Source organism: Sardina pilchardus, chromosome 14, assembly GCF_963854185.1.
Source record: "Sardina pilchardus chromosome 14, fSarPil1.1, whole genome shotgun sequence".
Lineage (NCBI taxonomy): Eukaryota > Metazoa > Chordata > Actinopteri > Clupeiformes > Clupeidae > Sardina > Sardina pilchardus.
In genome coordinates, this window is record NC_085007.1 from 12654593 (window position 1) to 12678247 (window position 23655).

Below are 23655 nucleotides of genomic sequence, written 5' to 3' on the forward strand. Positions count from 1 at the left end.
CAGCGTGACAGAGTTGGGAACGGAGATTGACATCTTTAATAGTCAACAACTGTGCACGACAGCAGACTTGGCTGAGTTCAGTACACAAAAAATCCAAAGTATTGGTAAGCAGAAACCGCAATCCTAAAAATGCAAAACACAGAACAACACAAAAGATCTGACTTAACCCTCCTGTCGTGTTTGGGTCAAATCTGACCGTTTCACAACTTATAATACTCATAAATATTATGTTTTACATCTGATTACCTCAAGACCTTATGATATCCTCCACACTGTGTTGAACATAAACAAGTGATGATCACCTATTTCATTCAATTTTGAGTGTTTTAATCAACCTTGTTACACCTGTGGTGTTCCCGGTCAAAAGGGACCGCCATAGGAAATTAATGGGTATCCAGAGTAAATTCATTCAACATACAGAAAACATCCCCATACACACTGCCCCAGCTCACTCACACACTCTCACACACACACACACACACACACACACACACACACACACACACACTCTCTCTCTCTCTCTCTCTCTCTCTCTCTCTCTCTCTCACACACACACACACACACACACACAAACACTTCTGAACATTTTTTTTTGTGCTAATTTAAGAGCAGTTAAAACAGACCGGTCAATTTTGACAGAACACTAAAGTAGGGGGCTGGAGGCTAACACGACCGGAGGGTTAAACAGACCTCACAGACTAAGCTAAATTGGACAGACAGACTAAAACACACAAGAGTACACACTGTAAAGCAAGATGGCTTGGCTAAAACAAACTCCAAAATCCAGCAAAAATAGACACTGAAAATAGTGTATCACACATGGAGGTGTGGAGGAGTCAATTAATACACACTTTCACCGAAAACGTGTGCGCTTGTTGGGTCAGAAAGATCTCCATCCAATTGAATTGTGTGTGAATGAATTGAATGAAACGTCAAGAAAAATGCTCATTTGTACTCCTTTTTTGCATCTATCCACCCTGGGCTTGTCAACCAGATAGCCGTATATGTCAGGTCAATAAATCTCTGGCCACTTGCTAACGTCGTCTACCCAAAGAGAGTGCATACCTTGACAGCTCAACATGCCGATCTATTAGCTAGGCCATTTTTCTGACCCCATGCTGTGTGCACACCCAACCTAGGCTCTGGATGATTGCACACATTGATGAAGGGTCTATAGAAAACCAGGAAGTACAGGGGTGGATTACGTGTTGTGATGAGTGTGATCCTCTAGTGAAGTCAGTTCATTGTAGCCTGGCGTAAAGTTTATTGTGTCCCCCCATTGAGACTGGACTGGGGGTGATTTCTAAAAAAGATGGTCAGCAACACCAGACATTTTCTATAGAGCATCTTTTGATATCATTGAGTAATGATGCTTTGGCAATATGAGTACCCCTTGTCATGCCTATAAAGCACTATGAATCTGAGTAAGTGTACTGTTAAATCACATATTAGAAGTGTTCGCAGAAATCCCTGGTGTGTCTTAGCCTTAAATTACTTGCAGTGGCGTCATGCCCATTGAAGTAAAGGGGGCACGTGCCCCCTCTGATTTTTCGTCCCTGATATTTTTTTTTAATCATAACTTTCCGATTATGCGCCATAATAATCCATTCCAGAGCCTATAACGACTCCAATGTATTCTTCTGGATGTGTAATAAAGACCGGCCATCAGCCTTTTCCCTAAAATTGGTGTCTGTAGCATAGGCTACTGTATGTTCCCGTAGAAACGCACACGCATGTTGAGCGCGCATTGTTGTGTTGATGTTGAACTGTTACAGTTAACGTTAGGCTACAATTTGAACAGTTGAACTGCACAGTTTAGACAGTCAATGGTGTTGAAGTGGTAAGTAGGCTTTGCAATAAATCAACATTACATTCGGATGATACTAAAAAGTAGCGGAATTATTTGTGGACCTGGAAATGTTGGTGATCACAAAGTTCACCAAACGCTCCAAAATCGCATTTCCAGGGAAGCCGGCTTCTCAGGGAGTGAATGGACAGGGGATGTAGCCCGCCAGGACAAACTGTTTTATCTACCACTCTGAACGTGGCTAGAACTCGTTGAGATTGAAAGCATAGGCTGTGTCGCGACTGGAGAGGAAGAGTTTCAAGTTCAGGGATGCGTTGACGTTAGTGTCAAAGCCAAGGCAAGTTGCAGCTCAAATTTTCGTAGGCTACAGTATAGGAGCAATAAGCTACAGTCGCCTATCCTACTGTAAATGAAACCATAATGTGGAGTTTGTGACTTTTGTTTCAGTTGTGTATAGGCTTTGTAGCCAGATAGCTCGCTATATAGGCTAACGCCTAACAAGTCTAATGTTTACTTACTTTAAAGCAATTTGATAGTCTTCCCCACCGGGGGAGATTCAAAACAGAAAAGCAAGGCAGATGAACGTGCGGAATAGCCACAGAGAAATAACTAGTAGGCTATCAAATAGCCTATGTAAACTTCCTCCATAGTGAACTATAATGTAGCCAAGCCAGGTGACATGTACAGGGATCCAAGGGATCTTTATAGCAATATAGCACCCTTAATATTTATCTAATAATTAAAATTATTGCAACGTCGTTGATTGTGCCCCCTAAGAATTTTGGCTTGCATGACGCCTCTGATTACTTGCTTGGCATATGAACAAATTTTACTGTCGTTGATTATCAGCTGTGCTTAAATGTGCAATCAACTAAATTAGAGTTTTGAAAATCCCCAGTTGCCATATGGATCACTGGTGTGTCAGACACTCATGTCAGTGAAATGTGCACCTAACTGTTTTGCACTTTGATATAGATGGCCCATGAAGCATCTTCTCGTTTCCTGCATGTACTAGAGTTGTGTACCAAAGATTGTGCTCGTCAAGAAAGGGTGTTCTCCATTCATCATCTCATCAGTGATGTGCAATTTGTATGACACAAACTGACAAATTGCCAATCAATTTCCAAATGAGAAATTGTTATCACATCTCTGATACTTCTCACAGCAGCTTTTTCTGTATCTAAAAAAAAAAAAAAAAAAAAAAAAAACAGTTTGTGAAGTTATTCAAGTCTATTGAAACACCTCTGAGGGTATAATTTGGTGAAGTCTTTACCAAAACAAAGTATGACTGCAAGTGTGATCATGGGTCTTTGTGAACCACGAGCTTCATGAACTGAGAACTTTGTGAAATGTGAGCCTTGTCAGCCGCTGCCTTCTGTTTCAAACAGAGCCCTTATCTGAACTTGAGATGCCTCTTGAATGGCTGATAAATGGTGGGAGTGATTTCTAAAATGCCTATGGCCAGAGAGTCCAGATCTAAAGAACATCTATTGATAGCATTGGGTATGTGTATGTATTGTTGAATCATATATTAAAAGTGTTTCAGTATATTCTCAGAAATCCTGTTGTATATTAGCCTTTAATTCCTTGCTTGGCATATGAACAACTTTTGCTGTGGCTGATTATAAAATGTGCTTAAATGAGCAACTGAAAGGGCTTTGAACATCCCCAGCTGCCATAAGGATTAGTGGTGTGTCCGACACCCATGTCAGTGAAATGTGCACCTACTGTACGTAGGCCTACACTGCCCTGACTGTTTCCCAACAAACTGTTTTGGACTGATATATTGTAGATGTCTCATTAAGCATCTGGGGTCTTTAACCAAGCAATACCAAGCAATGTTTTGTCATCTTTTAAACATTCACTCCCTCAACACAACCTTGCTTTTTAAAGCCAATTCTGCATACACTCCAGTCTGGTAGATCTTTCATCAACAAAAAAACAAATAAGCACCACTCATTCTTAACTGGCTCCTTTCAGCAGAGTGAGAGTGCACCTCACATATGGATCTGTGGTCTTCAGATGCCAAACTACCATCTGATAATCAGTCAGATGTCAGCCTCCCAGACACTGCTCCTGTTTTAACTCTTCACTAACAGTTTAATGATTAGACATATCTAGTCAATAGCTCAATAATCTAAAGATTTTTTACTCTGGTGTAGTCTTAGAAGCATCACAAAGTATGACTGCAAGTGTGTTTTTGGGTCTTTGCGAACCCAATGTATGTTTGTGTTGACAGATTCTTGGCTAACATAAGCATAAATAGTAATGGGATGCATCCCTTTTCTTCATTTCAGATCACCACATTAAACAGGTGCTATTTACCAATAGAACGTTAAGTAAAGGTAATGACATGATTTATTGGGATATTTCAAATGCTCAGCTTGAGGCATAACAACATTTATTACCCATCATAAACTTAACGAAACACCAAATAAACAATTCCAGGACTCTGAAAGTTAAAAGTATAAATAGGTGGGGGGTTTGGGTACCAAGTTTAAAGGAAATTATCACTGACTTGTCACAGTACACCAAGCTCTTGAACAGTGGTGGGCTCAGATTTCTTGAAGGGCAGGGGTGAAAAAACAAAAAGGACATCTGTGTCGACAGAAAATAACCCCTTAAGTTATGACTTCTGGTGGGTTTTGTGAAAAGAAACGGACAGATTGAGATTTGCAGATATGACACAACCATCAACACATATCATTACAAAGCATGATTATCACACCACATCATGACCTGTAACATTTGACTGAGGGTCCTAATTCAGATTTCTGGGGTGAATAACATAACCCACAGTATCTATTATTATTAATTTTGTTTGCAGCCTCAAACCCAGCTTGGATGTAGATGAGTTGGTGTTGAGTGTAATGGTAACTAGCTGGTTCATAACTGTGCAGTATGTATGATGGGTTAATGATGCCTAAAGAGACATACTTAATTCTCAGCTTTTCAGTCAGTTATCAATTTCTTCCAGCCCACCCAAGTGTAGTAGGCTAGAACTGGCCCTGTCCCATTGTAAGGGCACCCACCTACACCACCAATATTTTCAGGGGAAGTGCAATATACTCTTTAGCTCACTGCATCACATTTTATTTACTAGAGACATACGTTGCCATGAGACATACGTTGCCACTTCTTTCTCGCATGTAGCACAATTCATTTATATAATTAATTTACTCATTCCACTGCAATCTGTACTGTAAATAGCCTGGTGGCTATTTGAAAATAGCTCTGCTTAACACTGGGACATAGAGCATGCATTTGTCATTCACATGTTCTGTAGTTCAAATTAGTAAGCATTTTCTAAATGGGACTACAAAATAGAGTGTTCTGAAGATAGCTTAGCAAACACAAAAGTAGAGCTGACAAGACTGCAAAATCATCAAGATTTGTTTGATGGGGATGACAGCGCAGGTGATCATAACAAGAGCTGTGCAAATGAAAATGAAAAGAGTTATCAAATGTGTGTAAGCAAGATGTTACTCATAGATTACTATTTTAAAGGGTTTGAAAACAGCATTTCTGCTGCACTTTGAGCAGGGTCACAGTTGTAAAGTTGTAAAGGTCCAGCATCAGAAAGTCTTGTTTCCACTTGTGCACTTAAAAGCTTCAATTTCTTTACCATGATGGCTATGTTATACTTTTGGTAATGCAACGTGTCCAGGCATCTAGAGAGCTTACAACAACTCTGTCACTGAACACCAGTCATGAAACCCCTGTGCACTTTTGGAATGCTGCCATAATACTAACTAGTTCTACCAGTGCCAAAACCTGTTGTGACACATGTGTATGAACACATACCGTACAAGAAAATAATACATATGAATGACATGCAATGCATTTCAGGAAGCCTACAAATCAAAGGGAAACAACATTTAGTAAACTGATATTTACAAACTGCTGAAAACTCAGTCACCACACACATTTCAAAAAGAGGCAAGCAAGCCCTTCTCCTTAAGAGGACAATTGCAAAGACTTACTGTATGGGGCAGGTATTATCCTTTAATTAGGATATGATAACAAGTGCATTTGTATCACACTACTATCAAAGTATAGGCCAACTGTTTTATATGTTGATAAAGAAAACATATTCATGGACAACATTGCTCAACACGTGCCACGTATTAACTTTAATTTAACTTATTAACTTATTCATTTTTTTTTTCTGCTGTACAAAATCATTTCACAAAGCGAGACAAGAACTTTAAATAGATCCAATCGCACCCTGCCTTATTAGAGCTATGCTTAGTTGACAGAATTCACCAATATAAGGACCTGCTGAGAGCATGGGAGGGCTGCAAGAGGCGAGGGGGGGTCTAGTGCAGAGTGAGTCATTTCTTGTTCACAGACAGGCAGACAGGGGGTGGAGAATGTGTCATGGCAAACTGTATCTCTTCATCTCTAAAGCATGGAACTAAGAAATTTAAGACTGCTACAATTGATGTATTTACATTACATTCCTGTACTAAAATACTTGACTTTGTATGTTTCATGATTTTTAGACACTCTAACAACTGGGAAAAATTCATCTGGTCTTGGGAAGAAACGGTAAGGCACTACATTTGATTTATCTGAACAGCTAAACAAGCTTAAAACAAGTTATACCTGCCTTCAAGTAAAGTAAATGTTTTGGGAGGCATTTACAGATTATTGATGATGAACTATGGCACAGGTGTAGCTCAATTCAAGTATAGAGTATAGAGCGTATAGAAGTGTAGAAATATTCAATCTTTGCAGCAGATCATATCCTCATTGTACCTAGTTATGACTCTTATGCCACCAAAGATCTTGAGAATGGAAGCTTAAGAATAAACATCCCCTCCTCAAGAATTCACTGACATTGTACTGCATAGGGCTAGCCTGACTCTCGCCAGACCCTTGTAGTTCCGCCATGCTCCACCAGAGGCGTTTCGCTGAGCTCCACACAAGGGTCTGGACGCGAGGGCAATCCAAACCCCTGTGCCAGTGCTCAAAAAATGAGCAACCAATCAGGAGCGCCGAAGCGAGTGTTTGATTCAAATAACAATGGCGGCACGCAGCGAGGAGTCTTGTGCTGACATTGATTCTGCTATTTCAAACGTTTTGTCGAATCTATCACGTATTCATTCTTTAAAAGATTAACAGAGAATAGTTTTGAAGACATTTACTCGTGGCAAGGATGTTTTTACTCTTCTTCCGACCGGGTTTGGCAAGAGCTTGAAGAAGCCTAGCACGTCATTCAAGATAACAGGCAAGTGGTTTATCAAATCACATGCGAGGATGTTTTACAAGGACCCGCCTTCAGAAATACATCTCCTATCGAGAAGTCCCAGATCCTTGTGTGAAGCAGACAGCGAACTACAGGATCTGGCGAAAGTCAGGTTAGCATAGGGCAGCTTCAAGAGGAAAATGGAAAACTTGGAAATGTTCCATCATAATACATCATCAGAGTTAATCAATATGCTCATAAATCACTTCAGTAGTTTGTATGGTGTGCTTTGGATATGTGTGTATATTCAGTGTGCACATTAGTATGACAGGGATGAGATTACAATTACAATTATGTAGTATACAAATTAGCTCCATTTTTTATTTAGATATATATTTAAAAAAAAAAAACTGTTGTAGTTGACATTCTAACAAAATTTACAGTTTGAGTACCGTACATACAGTACCTTGATAAGCTCCATTTAAATGGAAATCTATCTGTGGTTTTCCATGTTTTGTCTCCTAACTGTGCGTTCAGACCAAAACCGTCAAAAGCGTCAAAGTCGCTGGTGAAGCTCATAGCCCGACGCTCAACCCAGTTCGGTGCATTCGGCGCCGAAAGCGTCAAAGCCATGACGTGAAACATTTGAACAAACCACAAGCAGCAATCCTGCGAGTTTGACATTCTGATTAGTTGACGCCGAACCGTGTCATAGCTCATTACCATAAAGTTAACTGAGGCTCAACTTTATTTTGACGCCCGTGAAGCTCATGAAGCCACGCTCACGCCCGGAACGCTTTTGAAGCCGGTAACGCCGACTCTCCATAGAAAATGAATGATTTCCGGCGCTCTTGACGCTTTTGACGGTCTTGGTGTGAACGCACAGTAATGATTGTCAACTGCTTTATTTGAAAACAAGAGAACAGGCCGCACTATGCATAAGCAATCACCATTTATTCACACAGACGCGTTTCGGCGCTCTGCCTTCCTCAGACACACTGAGGAAGGCAGAGCGCTGAAACGCGTTTGTGTGAATAAATGGTGATTGCTTATGCATAGTGCGGCATGTTCTCTTGCTTTCAATGATAGTCTATACTTTGGTCAGCACTCTAAAAAAGTTATAAGTCTTGAGTGAAGCCTGCTCCTACCTTTACGAACAACTGCTTTATTTGCAATACTGTGTCTGTACATTATTTAAAGCATGTTATGTTGAAACTGTCTGCTCTTCATGTCTATGTTTAATGCAGTAACCAGCAGCCATGGGGGATGCTGAAATGGCCTGCTTTGGCAGTGCTGCCATTTACCTTCGTAAGCCTGAGAAGGAGAGAATTGAGGCCCAAACCAGGCCCTTTGATGCAAAGAGTGCTTGCTATGTGGTTGACAAAGACGACTTGTACGTCAAGGGCACAATTAAAAAGAAGGAAGGCGGCAAAGCCGTTGTTGAAGTGCTTGACACCAAGGAGGTAATTAAGGCTGTTCAAATTGATCTGATGATAAAATGTCATTTTCACAGAAGTTTCTTGAATGCTTCTCTTTGTTAAATATGTTTTCTACATTGGGTTTAGGAAAGGACGGTGAAGGATGATGAAGTCTTTCCCTTGAATCCTCCCAAGTTCGACAAAATTGAGGACATGGCCATGATGACCCACCTCAATGAAGCCTCTGTCCTGTATAACCTCAAAGAGCGTTATGCAGCATGGATGATCTACGTAAGCATTACACTTTTAACAAATTAAGAAAAGAAAAGAAACATTGACAAGTGACAAACTAATCTTTATTTCTTCATTCTAGACCTACTCTGGACTTTTCTGTGTCACTGTGAACCCCTACAAGTGGCTCCCAGTATACGATCAAGAAGTGGTGAATGCCTACAGAGGCAAGAAGCGCGTAGAGGCCCCACCCCACATCTTCTCTGTCTCTGACAACGCATATCAGTTCATGCTCCAAGGTGTGCTTTCTGTCTTAAAGCCAACACTGAATGATATGAATGCATTATACATTGTTTCATTGATAAGTTAATGTAAAATAAACCATTCATGTGGATCTCTATTTTGCCAAACAGACAGGGAGAATCAGTCTGTCCTGATTACGTAAGTGTCAATGCATCCATTTTTACAGTTCTAATAGAGGGCTAAACCTTGACATTATCCCCTATGTACTCTTCTGGGACACTTTGTAACTGTGATATAGAACATTGCAATTCCTTCTTTTTAATACAGCGGAGAATCTGGTGCTGGCAAGACTGTGAACACCAAGCGTGTCATCCAGTACTTTGCAACAATTGCAGTGGCTGGTGGGAAGAAGGGAGCAGCAGATGCTCCACCAGCCAGTGCTGGAAAAATTAAGGCAGGGGCCCCTTGCATATTTATAGGCTAATTATCATATAGCAGTAGCACCAGACATGAACTTCAGTAACAATATATTTATTGTCTTGCAGGGCTCTCTTGAAGACCAGATTATTGCCGCCAACCCACTGCTGGAAGCTTATGGTAATGCCAAGACTGTGAGGAATGACAACTCTTCACGTTTTGTAAGTTTAGTTCCTCATTTAATCTCTTAATGGGTTTTTCTTTTGTTGCCATTTTGAATTAGAATCAACTTCTTCAGGTTTTTCTTTTAACTCAAACGTATCATGTACTTACATATTAGTATCTCTTTTGAAAAAGATCCTCCAATTGCTACTTAAACCTCTACCCTATCATTTTTTGCTGTTTTTTTTATTATTAGTAAAGGTTGTATTTATTGTTGCTTCTAGTGTAGGTCTAAATATGTTAATATGTTTAAAATATTTCCCTCATTTGTTACCTGCTTTGGCTAACAGCACCAGCTAAATGAACACATGTAACATCAAAATATATTCTCAAACAGGGTAAATTCATCAGAATTCACTTTGGCACATCTGGAAAACTGGCTAGTGCTGATATTGAGACTTGTAAGTATAATTGTTCCAAGTAGAAATGTTCTATCTTTGCCTAAATGTATCAAATGAAAATACATCCTTCTCTGCATCAAAAGACCTGCTGGAAAAGTCTAGAGTGACATTCCAGCTCCCTGATGAGAGAGGCTACCACATTTTCTACCAGATGATGACCAACCACAAGCCTGAACTGATAGGTAGTTAATATTAAATAGTTCATTTAATAATAAATAGTTAATATTTTCACCAAACGTTCAAAAATCAATAAATGTAATTCAGAATTTGTAACATCATTGTTGAATCCTTACAGAAATGTCCCTCATCACATCCAACCCCTATGACTTCCCAATGTGCAGTCAGGGTCAGATCACTGTGGCCAGCATTGATGACAAAGAGGAGTTGGATGCCACAGATGTAAGTCGTCCAACAATGTGTTTTCTCTCTTCAATTTCATAAAGAGAGCTTTAAAATAATCAAATAATGTCTCATTTTAGGATGCCATTGACATCCTGGGTTTCAGCGGAGAGGAGAAAATGACCATTTGGAAGCTGACTGGTGCTGTGCTCCATCATGGCAACATGAAATTCAAGCAGAAGCAGCGTGAGGAGCAGGCTGAGCCTGATGGCACTGAGAGTAGGTTACAACACTCTACTGAATCATTCAGTTCTAGTAAGAACTACAGGGCACTTGTTTTTATTGAGGTAACTTTATTATATTAAATTAAACTTAAAGATGACTGCTGTTTAGCAGACACTTTTATAAAAACTTCTTATGGCAAATTCAGAAATAAAACTCAAGACAACCAATTGTCAAGCAGTAACATTGCTGCTGCTACACAATTCTCAAAATTGTAATGCCATCATGTTATTTAGAACAAGATATTCATGTATATTGTACAGTATGCTTCCCTTGTGATTAATAAAGCATCTATATTCCCTTCAAGTAAATAATACAAAACAATGATCACTGAGATACCTTTATGTTATTGTGACATTTATAGACTTTATAACCTACGCTATTTTAGGCAAACTTTTTTTTATTTAGAGAGAGGATGTGGAACACATGGAGGACACAAACTTTTTCATATGCCATCCCAAATTTGTTTGGGATGTGGAGTATGAAATAGTTTTGGTCGCTATACATTTCAAGTCACTAAAAATGCTACACTGTTGCACTGTTTTAGATGCTGACAAAGTCGCTTACCTCCTTGGCCTGAACTCCGCTGACATGCTGAAGGCTTTGTGCTACCCAAGAGTGAAAGTCGGAAATGAGTTTGTTACCAAGGGTCAGACTGTGCCACAGGTATTATTTTAGTCACTAAGATCTTCACTAAAGACCACAAATAATTTGGCAGTGTTTCGACAGAATTACTGGTAGTGAAATTATCTGTTTTTATGGTATAAGCATTTTACTTTTAGGCCTGCACATAGCATGACCATTGCTTGAATATTCTGTTTCAGGTCAATAACTCAGTTTCAGCCTTGTCCAAGTCCATCTATGAGAGGATGTTCTTGTGGATGGTCATCCGTATCAACCAGATGTTGGACACTAAACAGCCAAGGCAGTTCTTTATTGGTGTGCTGGACATTGCTGGCTTTGAGATTTTCGATGTGAGGATTATAAGATTGTTCACCAACTATTTACTTCTAGTGACTCATGTTGTAATCTTCTCAAATAATGTATGGCATTTCTCCTACATAGTACAACAGCATGGAGCAGCTGTGCATCAACTTCACCAATGAGAAACTGCAACAGTTCTTCAACCACCACATGTTCGTTCTGGAGCAAGAGGAGTACAAGAAAGAGGGCATTGAATGGGAGTTCATTGACTTTGGCATGGACTTGGCTGCTTGCATTGAGCTTATTGAGAAGGTAATTTCTATAGAATTTAGCAATGTTTTTATGCACAATATTTCATGACATCATTATAATACTTAAACTGATATCTTTTTAAACAGCCCATGGGTATCTTTGCCATCCTTGAAGAGGAGTGCATGTTCCCCAAGGCCTCTGACACCACTTTCAAGAACAAGCTGTATGACCAGCATCTTGGCAAGAATAGGGCCTTTGAGAAGCCCAAGCCCAAAAAAGGCTGTGCTGAGGCCCACTTCTCCCTGGTGCACTATGCCGGCACTGTGGACTACAATGTCACTGGCTGGCTGGACAAGAACAAGGATCCATTGAATGAGTCTGTGTTGCAACTGTACCAGAAGTCAGGAGTGAAACTGCTGCCCATCCTGTACCCAGCTGTTGTTGAAGGTAATGCAGTTTTGGTCAATAAGAAACTATTAATTCTAAAACCTAATACAGAAATATCTATTGTAGCTTTAACTCAAATGTTTGAATTGCTAAATCAAAGTTTATGTACAAACAGACAGGTGTATATTTCTATTACTAAATAATCTATAGAGCCTAGTGGTGGTGGTGGTGGTAAGAAGGGTGGTAAGAAGAAGGGTGGCTCCATGCAGACGGTGTCCTCACAATTCAGGGTATGTATTATAATATCAAGACAATCAACCAAACTTTAAAATACTGTATAACATCATGAGAACAACCTAATTACATGTCTCATCAGAAATGCACACTTTTGCACCTCAACAGGAGAATTTGGGCAAACTGATGACCAACTTGAGGAGCACCCATCCTCACTTTGTGCGTTGCCTGATTCCAAATGAGATTAAGAAACCAGGTAAAATACTTTTTATGATGACAGAATATATTGCCATATGATCATTTCCTTGACAGACATTACATTTCCTCAATAAAACATTTCTGTTCTTTGACAGGTCTTATGCAGAACTTCCTGGTCATCCACCAGCTCAGGTGCAATGGTGTTCTTGAGGGTATCAGAATCTGCAGAAAGGGTTTCCCAAGCAGGATCATTTATGCTGACTTCAAGCAGAGGTGAATATAGGCAGCAATATGTTGTAACAAACATATTTGCATTTAGAAGGGAAAATAATGCCTTCTTTCATTTACAATAGATATAAAGTGCTGAATGCCAGTGTTATCCCTGAGGGTCAGTTCATAGACAACAAGAAGGCTGCTGAGAAGCTCTTGGGATCCATCGATGTTGATCACACCCAGTACAAGTTTGGACACACTAAGGTAAGATAGTTTCATGATTATCTATGATTAGACTAAGGTACTTTGCAATTGTTTTAAAATGGGGACAATAACAAGCACTGTATTTAGCTATGTCTCAATCAAACGTTGATTTCCCCTCTCTTTCAGGTGTTCTTCAAGGCTGGTCTGCTGGGTACCCTTGAGGAATTGCGAGATGAGAAACTGGCTTCCCTGGTCACAATGACTCAGGCTCTCTGCCGTGCATACCTGATGAGGAGGGAGTTTGTGAAGATGACAGCAAGGAGGTAATGTATGATGTATTTGGAGCTATTGTGGCAAGTGGGACATAACTAAGTAGCAGACTACGCCACGATGGGACTTGCACCCAAAGAATTAGTTCTCTCTATAACAAAGGCACTCAGGTTCGTGATGGATTTAGCCAGAGACAGTGGTCCAGTACAAAAATATACGCTTTATTTATAACAGCCACGGAGCACACACCCACACTCACTGTAATTCACACAACAGGTGTTTGGGTTTCACAGCAAACGTATTCACAGCAATCACAATGCACTGCACACCAAATCAAACAAGGCCTACACACACTTACACTATTCACAAAGCACACGCACACACGCACGCACACACACACACACACAGGAGGGAGAGGGAGAATAGGGCTGAAGCCTACCAGTGGGAGGCAGTGGCTCGAGCAATGAGCGTCCATGAAAAGCACCCCACTCACACGTGCTGGGTTCACACACACTCACACCACAAGGAAGAAGTCACACTTGGTGAACACACTGCCACTGCACACCAAAGAGGAACCACCACCGTCAGGACACTGCTCCCACCGGCAATTCTCAGCACCTACACAGACAGGGAACAGGTGTAAGGGACACAAATTGAGGACATGTAAACAACCTCCAGAGAGGGTTTAAAATAAACAACCACAGATTAAGGAACATGTAGACTACGTATAACGAGACAGACGGAAACAAAACAACAAAGTAATGACAGTCAAACACACTATGAACACACGTTCACTATAAAGACAGGTGCCGTGCGAAACAGCAACAAGCTAGCCACCGGCTAACAATTACAAGTCGGAAGGGGCAGTCGCACACACAATCACAATTGCAACCCGTACACAAAATACATATCTGCAAAGCAGCAGCTGTTCAGCGCCGATGTAGCCAACCAGCAGTCACACCCCGGCTAAATAGCACTCCCTGAAATACATAAAATACCCATTAAAACATATCTTAGTAATACCAATCAGCTGATGCTCACGGTGGCAACATACCTCCGATTAACCACACTGCGTCTCAGGCCCCAAGTTCTGATGGCCAATTGCAGGGCACACTTCATGGAAGGGCTACTGCAGCACAGGGGACTCTACGGGAGGAAATATTACCTATAAGCCCTTGTTGGAAACCCAAAAAGACGTAAAGCGACTGGGCCCAGTCATTACTTACCTGCAGCGCTAAGATGGACGGACAACCAGGTAAACAGGACGAGCATCGGGTGCCGGTGACGTCACTCGTCAAAAGAAAAGTCCCCGTTTATAAAGGGGCTTGGTCACCCCAATTGGCTCTGCCGTTAACTACGGGCCACTCACAGCAGACTGCTGTATCCTGCTAGCTACAACCTGCTACACTATCATGTATAAAATCATCTTACATGAAATATAGCATCAGTTTTCTTTTTAAATAATCACAATAGGTTGGATTGAAGGAATAACAAGTCTCTTATGAATCTCTCATGAGTCTCTTATTAGTGGAAATGTATCAAAAGGCATACTTTTCTAACTCTCCAGTCTCCTTTTCTAACTCATCAGTGTATCAAAGATGGGACTGGTCACTGACATTATTTGACTGCTGATCTGCTGACCCAGTTGTTTTCAAAACATTTACCCTTTACAGAGAAGCAATCTACACCATCCAGTACAATGTCCGCTCATTCATGAATGTCAAGCACTGGCCATGGATGAAGGTTTACTACAAGATCAAACCTCTGCTGAAGAGTGCTGAAACTGAAAAGGAGCTGGCTAACATGAAGGAGGACTTTGAGAAACTCAAGGTGGACCATGCCAAGATAGAGGCCAGGAAGAAGGAGCTTGAGGAAAAGATGGTGTCTCTGGTGCAAGAGAGGAATGACCTGGCACTGCAAGTGTCATCTGTAAGTGACATTTCACTATTCACAATCATACCACTACCCAGTCTCAGCTTTGTGTTTTCAATACAAATCAGATGTCATGTTTACATATTATATTTACAATAGGGATCTGAGGGTCTCAATGATGCTGAAGAGAGGTGTGAGGGTCTCATCAAAAGTAAGATCCAACTTGAGGCCAAGCTCAAAGAGACAAGCGAGAGACTGGAGGATGAAGAGGAAATCAATGCTGAGCTGACTGCCAAGAAGAGGAAACTGGAGGATGAGTGCTCTGAGCTCAAGAAGGACATTGATGATCTGGAGCTGACCTTGGCCAAAGTGGAGAAGGAGAAACATGCCACTGAGAACAAGGTTTACAGTACATTCTTAAAAAACTGAATACTGTACATATGCCAAAAAGTCTTTATAAACTTCTGCAGATACTGATATAAACTTCCTATGTGCAGGTCAAGAACCTGACAGAGGAGATGGCTGCTCAGGATGAGTCCATTGGTAAGCTGTCAAAGGAGAAGAAAGCCCTCCAAGAGGCACACCAGCAGACTCTTGATGATCTTCAGGCAGAAGAAGACAAAGTCAATTCTTTGACCAAGTCCAAGACTAAGCTTGAACAACAAGTGGATGATGTGAGTTTACAACCTGAGAGTTAAATGAAATGCATGGACATCATTGTGCACCTTAATTACAATATCTCATGCTTGAATCTGCAGCTTGAAGGATCCCTTGAGCAAGAAAAGAAGCTCCGTATGGACCTTGAGAGAGCTAAGAGAAAGCTTGAGGGAGACCTGAAGCTGGCCCAGGAGAACATCATGGATCTGGAGAATGACAAGCAGCAGTCTGAGGAAAAGCTGAAGAAGTAATGGAAAATTCCAATTAGCAACACAATGCACGTTGCATAATGCCACTCAACCCTTTTCTGTAAATAGTCATTGACAACCATTTAACTTTACTGTGACGCAGGAAGGACTTTGAAACAAGTCAACTTCTTAGCAAGATTGAGGACGAACAATCCTTGGGTGCTCAGCTTCAGAAGAAGATCAAGGAACTTCAGGTTTGTTTTACATAAATATTGTCTTTATCATTTGTCTGATCTTTTTAAATGTCACTAATCCTTTACAAAAAAACAATAGGCCCGCATTGAGGAACTGGAGGAAGAGATTGAGGCTGAGCGTGCAGCTCGTGCCAAGGTTGAGAAACAGAGAGCTGATCTTGCAAGGGAACTTGAGGAGATCAGTGAGAGACTTGAGGAGGCTGGCGGAGCCACTGCTGCTCAAATTGAGATGAACAAGAAGCGTGAGGCTGAGTTCCAGAAGCTGCGTCGTGACCTTGAAGAGTCCACCCTGCAACATGAAGCCACTGCTGCAGCTCTCCGCAAGAAGCAGGCTGACAGCGTGGCTGAGCTAGGAGAGCAGATCGACAATCTCCAGCGTGTCAAGCAGAAGCTTGAGAAGGAGAAGAGTGAATTCAAAATGGAGATTGATGACCTCTCCAGTAATATGGAGGCCGTTGCTAAGGCCAAGGTAAACAATATGTATACAAGTGGCAAGGGTTGGCATATGAATACCTCAAATCTATATATTGTATGGCTATTATCATTCATCTCTCCAGAATCTCTGGCTACAATTTGGTCTCATCTCAAAATTATTATTGTTCACTAACAGTCCAACCTGGAGAAGATGTGCCGCACCCTTGAGGACCAACTGGGGGAAGTCAAGGCCAAGGGTGATGAAGGTGCTCGCCAAAACAATGACCTCAGTGCTCAGAGAGCAAGACTTCTAACTGAAAATGGTGAGCTTGGCCGCCAGGTGGAAGAGAAAGATGCTCTTGTGTCCCAGCTGACCAGAAGCAAGCAGGCCTTCACTCAGCAAATTGAGGAGCTGAAGAGATTGAATGAAGAGGAAATCAAGGTACTGATATGTGTGTATGAAATAAAAACAATTACAGTATTTGGATAATTCTATGTGAAAGGTTTAATAAACATTCTTACTTGGTAACGAACAGGCCAAGAATGCCTTGGCCCATGCTGTTCAGTCTGCACGTCATGACTGTGACCTCCTGAGGGAGCAGTTTGAGGAAGAGCAGGAGGCAAAGGCTGAGCTGCAGCGTGGCATGTCCAAGGCCAACAGCGAGGTTGCACAGTGGAGGACCAAGTATGAAACTGATGCCATCCAGCGCACTGAGGAGCTTGAAGAGTCCAAGTATGTACCAAACATGCAGAGAATCAAATAGAATGCTGAAGTGTTTTACTATATTGTGTACTAAAGCCAAGGTAACTATGAAGTACTCTGACGTAAATACATTGTTTGCTCAGGAAAAAGCTTGCCCAGCGTCTGCAGGAGGCTGAGGAGCAAATTGAAGCTATCAACTCCAAGTGTGCCTCTCTGGACAAGACCAAGCAGAGACTCCAGGGTGAGGTTGAGGACCTCATGATTGATGTGGAGAGAGCCAATGCCCTGGCTGCCAATCTTGACAAGAAGCAAAGGAACTTTGACAAGGTAATACCTCCAAAACATAAGAGACATGGACATTTAGGCAAAACAAAAAATAAAGAAATATTTTAGTGAAATAATGTACATGAGATTTTGGTAGCAGTGCATTGATGTGAATGACCAAAGACACAAACTACTTTTCAAAGGTCCTGGTAGAATGGAAGCAGAAGTACGAGGAGGGTCAGGCTGAGCTGGAGGGTGCCCAGAAAGAGGCTCGTTCTCTCAGCACTGAACTGTTTAAGATGAAGAACTCTTATGAGGAGGCTCTTGACCAGTTGGAAACTCTGAAGAGGGAAAACAAGAACCTCCAACGTAAGTCAAGATGATCATGAAATATTTCCCAATCAAACCATGTCAAGAGAAAATAAGATACTGTATATGTTCTGCTATTCAAACAAAAATGAATGACATATGAAGAGGGAGTGACTTTGTGTTAACTTAAGTGTTCTAAATGTATTTCTTCAGAGGAAATCTCTGACTTGACTGAGCAGCTGGGTGAGACTGGAAAGAGTATTCATGAGCTAGAGAAGGCCAAGAAGACTGTTGAGACTGAAAAGGCTGAGATCCAGACTGCTCTTGAAGAGGCTGAGGTAGACATTTAGGCTGGCATTATTAGAAAAGAAAAACAAACAAGTAACTTTTCAGAAAGTAAAAAACAAATATTAATTACAAATTCTTAATTTTCTATTTTAGGGAACTCTTGAGCATGAGGAGTCCAAGATTCTTCGTGTCCAGCTTGAGCTGAACCAGGTTAAGGGTGAGGTTGACAGGAAGCTTGCAGAGAAGGATGAGGAGATGGAACAGATCAAGAGGAACAGCCAGAGGATAGCCGACTCCATGCAGAGCACTCTGGATGCTGAAGTCAGGAGCAGGAATGATGCCCTGAGAGTCAAGAAGAAGATGGAGGGAGACCTCAATGAGATGGAGGTTCAGCTGAGCCATGCTAACCGCCAGGCTGCTGAGTCCCAGAAACAACTGAGGACCGTTCAGGGTCAGCTCAAGGTCTGCCATAACAACAGAACCTTCTAACCAATTGCTTTACATGTTTGTTTTACTTGGCCACCAAACATTATGGTAACAATGGCTCATATATTGAGGTAGTGTACATCCGTTTTATAACCTCCAGGATGCCCAACTGCACCTTGATGATGCTGTCAGAGGACAGGAAGACATGCAGGAACAGGCTGCCATGGTGGAGCGCAGGAACACTCTGATGGTGGCTGAGATTGAGGAGCTCAGATCTGCCCTGGAGCAGACAGAGAGAGGCCGCAAAGTGGCTGAGCAAGAGCTTGTTGATGCCAGTGAGCGTGTTGGCCTCCTGCACTCCCAGGTAAAAAATAACAAAAGTAGTTGTAACTGATGTTTTAAACAAACTGTTCTAGCTTGGAAATTACACCATAAGTTGTCTGTTTTTCCAAATTAGAACACAAGTCTGATTAACACCAAGAAGAAGCTTGAGGCTGACCTGGTCCAGGTCCAGAGTGAGGTTGATGACATCGTTCAGGAGGCTAGAAATGCTGAGGACAAGGCCAAGAAAGCCATCACTGATGTACGTTTTTTTCTTCAGAACCAGAGTATTATATTCAGAAGTACCTATACATCTATTTAAAATACACTATTTTATCATCTAGGCTGCCATGATGGCAGAGGAGCTGAAGAAGGAGCAGGACACCAGTGCCCATCTGGAGAGGATGAAGAAGAACCTGGAGGTCACTGTGAAGGATCTGCAGCATCGCTTGGATGAGGCTGAGAACCTGGCCATGAAGGGTGGCAAGAAACAGCTCCAGAAACTGGAGTCCAGGGTAGGCAGCCAAATATGACACTGAAAGCATGTATTTAGCTCATATAGCTACATAAGAGTCAATGCCTGAAATTGAAACATTTTCAATGTTAAGGTTCATGAGCTGGAGGGTGAGGTTGAGGCTGAACAGAGACGTGGTGTTGATGCAGTCAAGGGGGTCCGCAAATACGAGAGGAGGGTGAAGGAGCTCACCTACCAGGCAAGAAACATTTTCTGCTTCATATACAAATGCATGTCAAATCAAAGAGTATTCTCTTTCTTAGCACACTTTTTCTCTTCAGACTGAGGAGGACAAGAAGAACATCAACAGACTCCAGGATCTGGTTGATAAGCTGCAGCTGAAGGTCAAGGCCTACAAGAGACAGTCTGAGGAAGCTGTGAGTCATTTTTGTTTTGGCTACAAATGTTTCCCCACATGATACACTGGCCCAATCCCAATGTCCGGACTCACGAACTCACAGACTTTGGTGCGCGTTCTTGCGAAATTCGTAAGGGCTTAGGCCTGTCCCAATGTCGAATTACAACGGGCGTGAGGGTTTGAGTACACACTTACCGAGCCCTTTCCGTGAGTCTGCATCGGTGCAGACTTAACCTTAACTTAAAGGGAATTACCCACAGTTCAAAGTGTTGTGACGTTTACCGCGGAGATCATAAAAAAATCCGGATATGAAGGTAAGCAACAGCACGCACGACACACGTGCATGGTGCAAATGTTAGCAACGTCTTTGTTAGTAAACATCGCCAAGGTACATGTGATCTCGTGAAGTGCTGTCCCAATCCCTAAATACCTATCTGAGCCCATGTGCCCTCACACACTCACTCACTTAGCACCTGAAATCAATTAAGTCTGTGAGTCCTTAGTTCTGTGAGTCCTTAGTTCTAGTCTTTAGGGCTGACATAGACCTCTGAAGTTCGCCTACAAAAAAGCTACCATCTTTGCTCATATAAGGAGTTACGGTATCTGACGATTTTTCCTATGGGAAATTAACATGGGGGTTTTAAATGATCACACCTGTTAAACTCTCGCGGGGATGACAAAATCGGAAATTCAGGTGTTTTCCTGAATGCACTTTTGTTTTGTCCTCTGCCTTCGAGAAGATACTGTGATCTCCGGTGCGCGAAGGCGGCAGACTTTGATTTTTGTTACCCCAGAGCTAACTTGCCATGCAACTTGCCATTAAGTCAGTTAGCCAGTTAGCTCTGGGGTAGCAAAAATTAAAGTGTGCCGACTTCACGTACTGGAGATCACAGTATGCACAAGAAGGCAGAGGACAAAAGTGTGTTCAGGAAAACGTCTGCATTTAAGACTTTATCGTCCCCGCGAGAGTTTAACAGGTGCGATAATTCAAAATCCCGATGTTATTTTCCCATTGGAAAAATCGCCAGATACCGAATCTCAAAGATGGCAGCTTTTTTGTAGGCGAACTTCAGAAGTCTATTGGGAGTGGGCCATTGAATTGGCTGTTATGTTTCTCTGCATTCATTGCTCTATAATGTCATATCAAACAGGAGGAGCAAGCCAACACCCACTTATCCAAGTTCAGAAAGGTGCAGCATGAGCTGGAGGAGGCTGAGGAGCGTGCTGACATTGCTGAGTCCCAGGTCAACAAGCTGAGGGCCAAGAGCCGTGATGGTGGCAAGGTATGATCATGTTTCCCATTATTTATCAATATTTCTCAAATGTATGGGAAATCTAAGTCAGTGATCTTTATTTGGTGTGTAGTGAACTTATTTTTTTTGTATTGTGTTTTTTAAAGGGCAAAGAGGCTGCTGAGTGAACCCCCTGATACATACAGTATGATACCCTCTGGTCAATCTGACTATTCTGTAAAAATGCACTAGGTAATAAAGTATTTGCGTATCTGAACATTTTGTCTTGTCTTTTTTAATGGCATCGACTTTGCTACATCAAAAAAATACAAAAACTCTGCAGAACAGAAACAGAAAATACATACAACTCTTAATGACTATAGTGTCTACAGCAGTGAAGGATTAATCATGTCCAACTTAGACATCATATGTTTGTACTTTTCTGGCTGAGGTGGAGGTCTTCATCTTCATTTTGAAAAGAGCAGGTACAGTACCCAAATATTGGCACCTCTGTTAAAGTTGACTAACAGCAGGTATAATTAGAAAAATGAACGTTTGGTGTTTTATTGAAAACAATTAGGAAAAATCCAACCTTGAAGTGAAGCAAATTCTGAGAAAAAGGAGAACCTCGAAACTCATTGCCCACAATTAGTGGCACCCTGTCTTGCAATACCTTATACCTCCCTTTGCCAATGAAACAGCTCAGAATATTCTCCTATGACTCCTATGAAGTTGGACAATGCAAAGGATTTACAGTTTTTGCCCATTGCTTGAACACTATAGACCCATGCTTAAACTAAAGTAACACAACTTTAAGTTTTGTTGCCATATCTCAAACACATGTACCTACACCTTACAGTAAACAAAAACTGTTGCAGTGGACTGAGAACAGCATTGAGACATTGAGAGGGTGTTTTTCATGTACGGATTGGAATGTATTTCATAGCCTTGACCTTAAAGCAACACTTCACCGTTTTTTCATATAAAACTATGTTATTCCCATAACTAAGACGAGTTGACCTCTCACGTTTCAATGCGTGCACTCACTGGCTTTCTTGCGCGGCGCTATGGTGATAGCACTTAGCTAGCCCAATGCATTCATTAGGATCCAAACAGAGATATAGTTAGAAGCAACCAAACACATGTTTTCCATATTAAAATACAGTTACACGACTAGTCACACGACCAAGTATGGTGAGACAAAATAAAACGTGGTGCATTTCTAAGCAGGTAAGAGGGATAACTATATTGTCTGGCGGAATAACATTGGGTGCACTTAGACTCAGCGCAGTAATATCCTCACTCCAAAGTGAAACTGAAAGTGCAAGAGTGAGGATATTACTGCGCCACACAATATAGTTATCCCTCTTACCTGCTTAGAAATCACCACGTTTCATTGGGCTAGCTAAGTGCTATCACCGTAGCGCCGCACAACAGAGCCAGTGAGTGAACGCATTGAAACGTGAGAGGTATGTATCAACTCGTCTTAGTTAAGGGAATAACATAGTTTACTGTAATATGAAAAAACGGTGAAGTGTTCCTTTAATGAAGCAACAGAAACAATAACGGACTACGTCCATTTTTGCATAGACAATGTTATCCCTAAAAAGACTCTCTTACACTTCCCGAATAATAAGCTGTACATCACCAAGGACGTAAAGGCCTGCATAAATAAAAAGAACTGGGCTTTTAAAAATAAAGATCGGGCTGGATTAGCAGCAGCGCAGAAGGAACTAGACAGTCTGCTAAAAAAAGGCTCGAGACAACCAACGAGTGGCCATGGAGCAGAGTCTCAATAATGCCAGCAACAAAAAACTTTGGGATTCCTTGAAAAAGATGTCAAACAAACATGGCCTCAAACAAAGCAAGGCTGATCACAGTAAATGAAGAGAAGAGAGCGAATGAACTTAATGACTTTTTCCTAAGATTTAGTTCTCAAAGTGATATTTTAACAAATGAGCCTGTTTTTGACTGGTCTTTCATGTGGCAATTCCAACATATTGCACCTCAACATGTCCAGTAAATTTTTAGTAGAACACAAATGAAGAAATCAGCAGGGCTGGATGGGCTTTCAGCCCAGGTGCTTACAGTTTTTGCCCGTTGCTTGAACACTATGGGCCCATGCTTAGACTAAAGTATCACAACTTGAAGCTTTGTTGCAATATCTCAAACACATGTACCTATACCTTAAACAAAAGTGCTGCTTTGCACTCTAGTTGCAATTCTGCAACACACTTACTCCTTTATGCAACACACTTGGTCCTGCATACTACTCTCTATGTCATACATAAGACACTTTGTTCAAAAATGAAATCTTAGAGTACCATTTGTTACAGTTTTTTCCAATCGTATACACACTAAAATTAAGGTTATCAGACAGTTAACAATACTTAGCACTTAAGAAGCAAAACGCCTGCGCAGAGTAGTACAACAGAAAGCACAAATTCAGCTTCACACTTTTTGCGAAACATTACACACAGTGACTGTCAAAACGTAAAACACATTTTCACACCTTAGACACAGATAAAGATTGTTAGGTACTTCCTTCTCATTATAAAGCCCTGGCTTGCCAATGACCACACTAATGAACAAATTGAATAATCACATCCACCAGATGTGTAA

At 41.4% G+C, this 23655-nt stretch overlaps 1 protein-coding gene across 1 annotated transcript; it reads left to right on the forward strand.

Annotated features, from left to right (window-relative positions):
• The first annotated feature begins 8272 nt into the window (after window positions 1-8272).
• Window positions 8273-21221, forward strand: LOC134100454 (myosin heavy chain, fast skeletal muscle-like). Its single transcript, XM_062553650.1, has 38 exons — window positions 8273-8461; window positions 8564-8707; window positions 8790-8946; window positions 9061-9088; window positions 9218-9314; window positions 9436-9528; window positions 9867-9930; window positions 10014-10112; window positions 10226-10329; window positions 10410-10548; window positions 11099-11217; window positions 11376-11525; window positions 11617-11787; window positions 11874-12174; window positions 12325-12404; window positions 12517-12604; window positions 12702-12819; window positions 12900-13023; window positions 13150-13286; window positions 14907-15162; window positions 15265-15507; window positions 15603-15779; window positions 15864-16009; window positions 16114-16204; window positions 16284-16673; window positions 16815-17060; window positions 17155-17351; window positions 17465-17648; window positions 17789-17954; window positions 18108-18232; window positions 18336-18644; window positions 18769-18972; window positions 19066-19191; window positions 19274-19444; window positions 19538-19642; window positions 19725-19820; window positions 20953-21084; window positions 21201-21221. Exons 1-38 carry the CDS (start codon window positions 8273-8275, stop codon window positions 21219-21221), a joined length of 5787 nt encoding a protein of 1928 aa, XP_062409634.1.
• Window positions 21222-23655: the final 2434 nt, after the last annotated feature.

Coding starts and splice junctions, on each gene's coding strand:
- LOC134100454 (XM_062553650.1), top strand. CDS start 8,273: ATGGCCTGCTTTGGCAGTGCTGCCATTTACCTTCGTAAGCCTGAGAAG. Junction 9,315..9,435: donor GGAAGAAGGGAGCAGCAGAT/GCTCCACCAGCC, acceptor ATTGTCTTGCAG/GGCTCTCTTGAAGACCAGAT. Junction 16,010..16,113: donor TCTGAGGAAAAGCTGAAGAA/GTAATGGAAAAT, acceptor ACTGTGACGCAG/GAAGGACTTTGAAACAAGTC.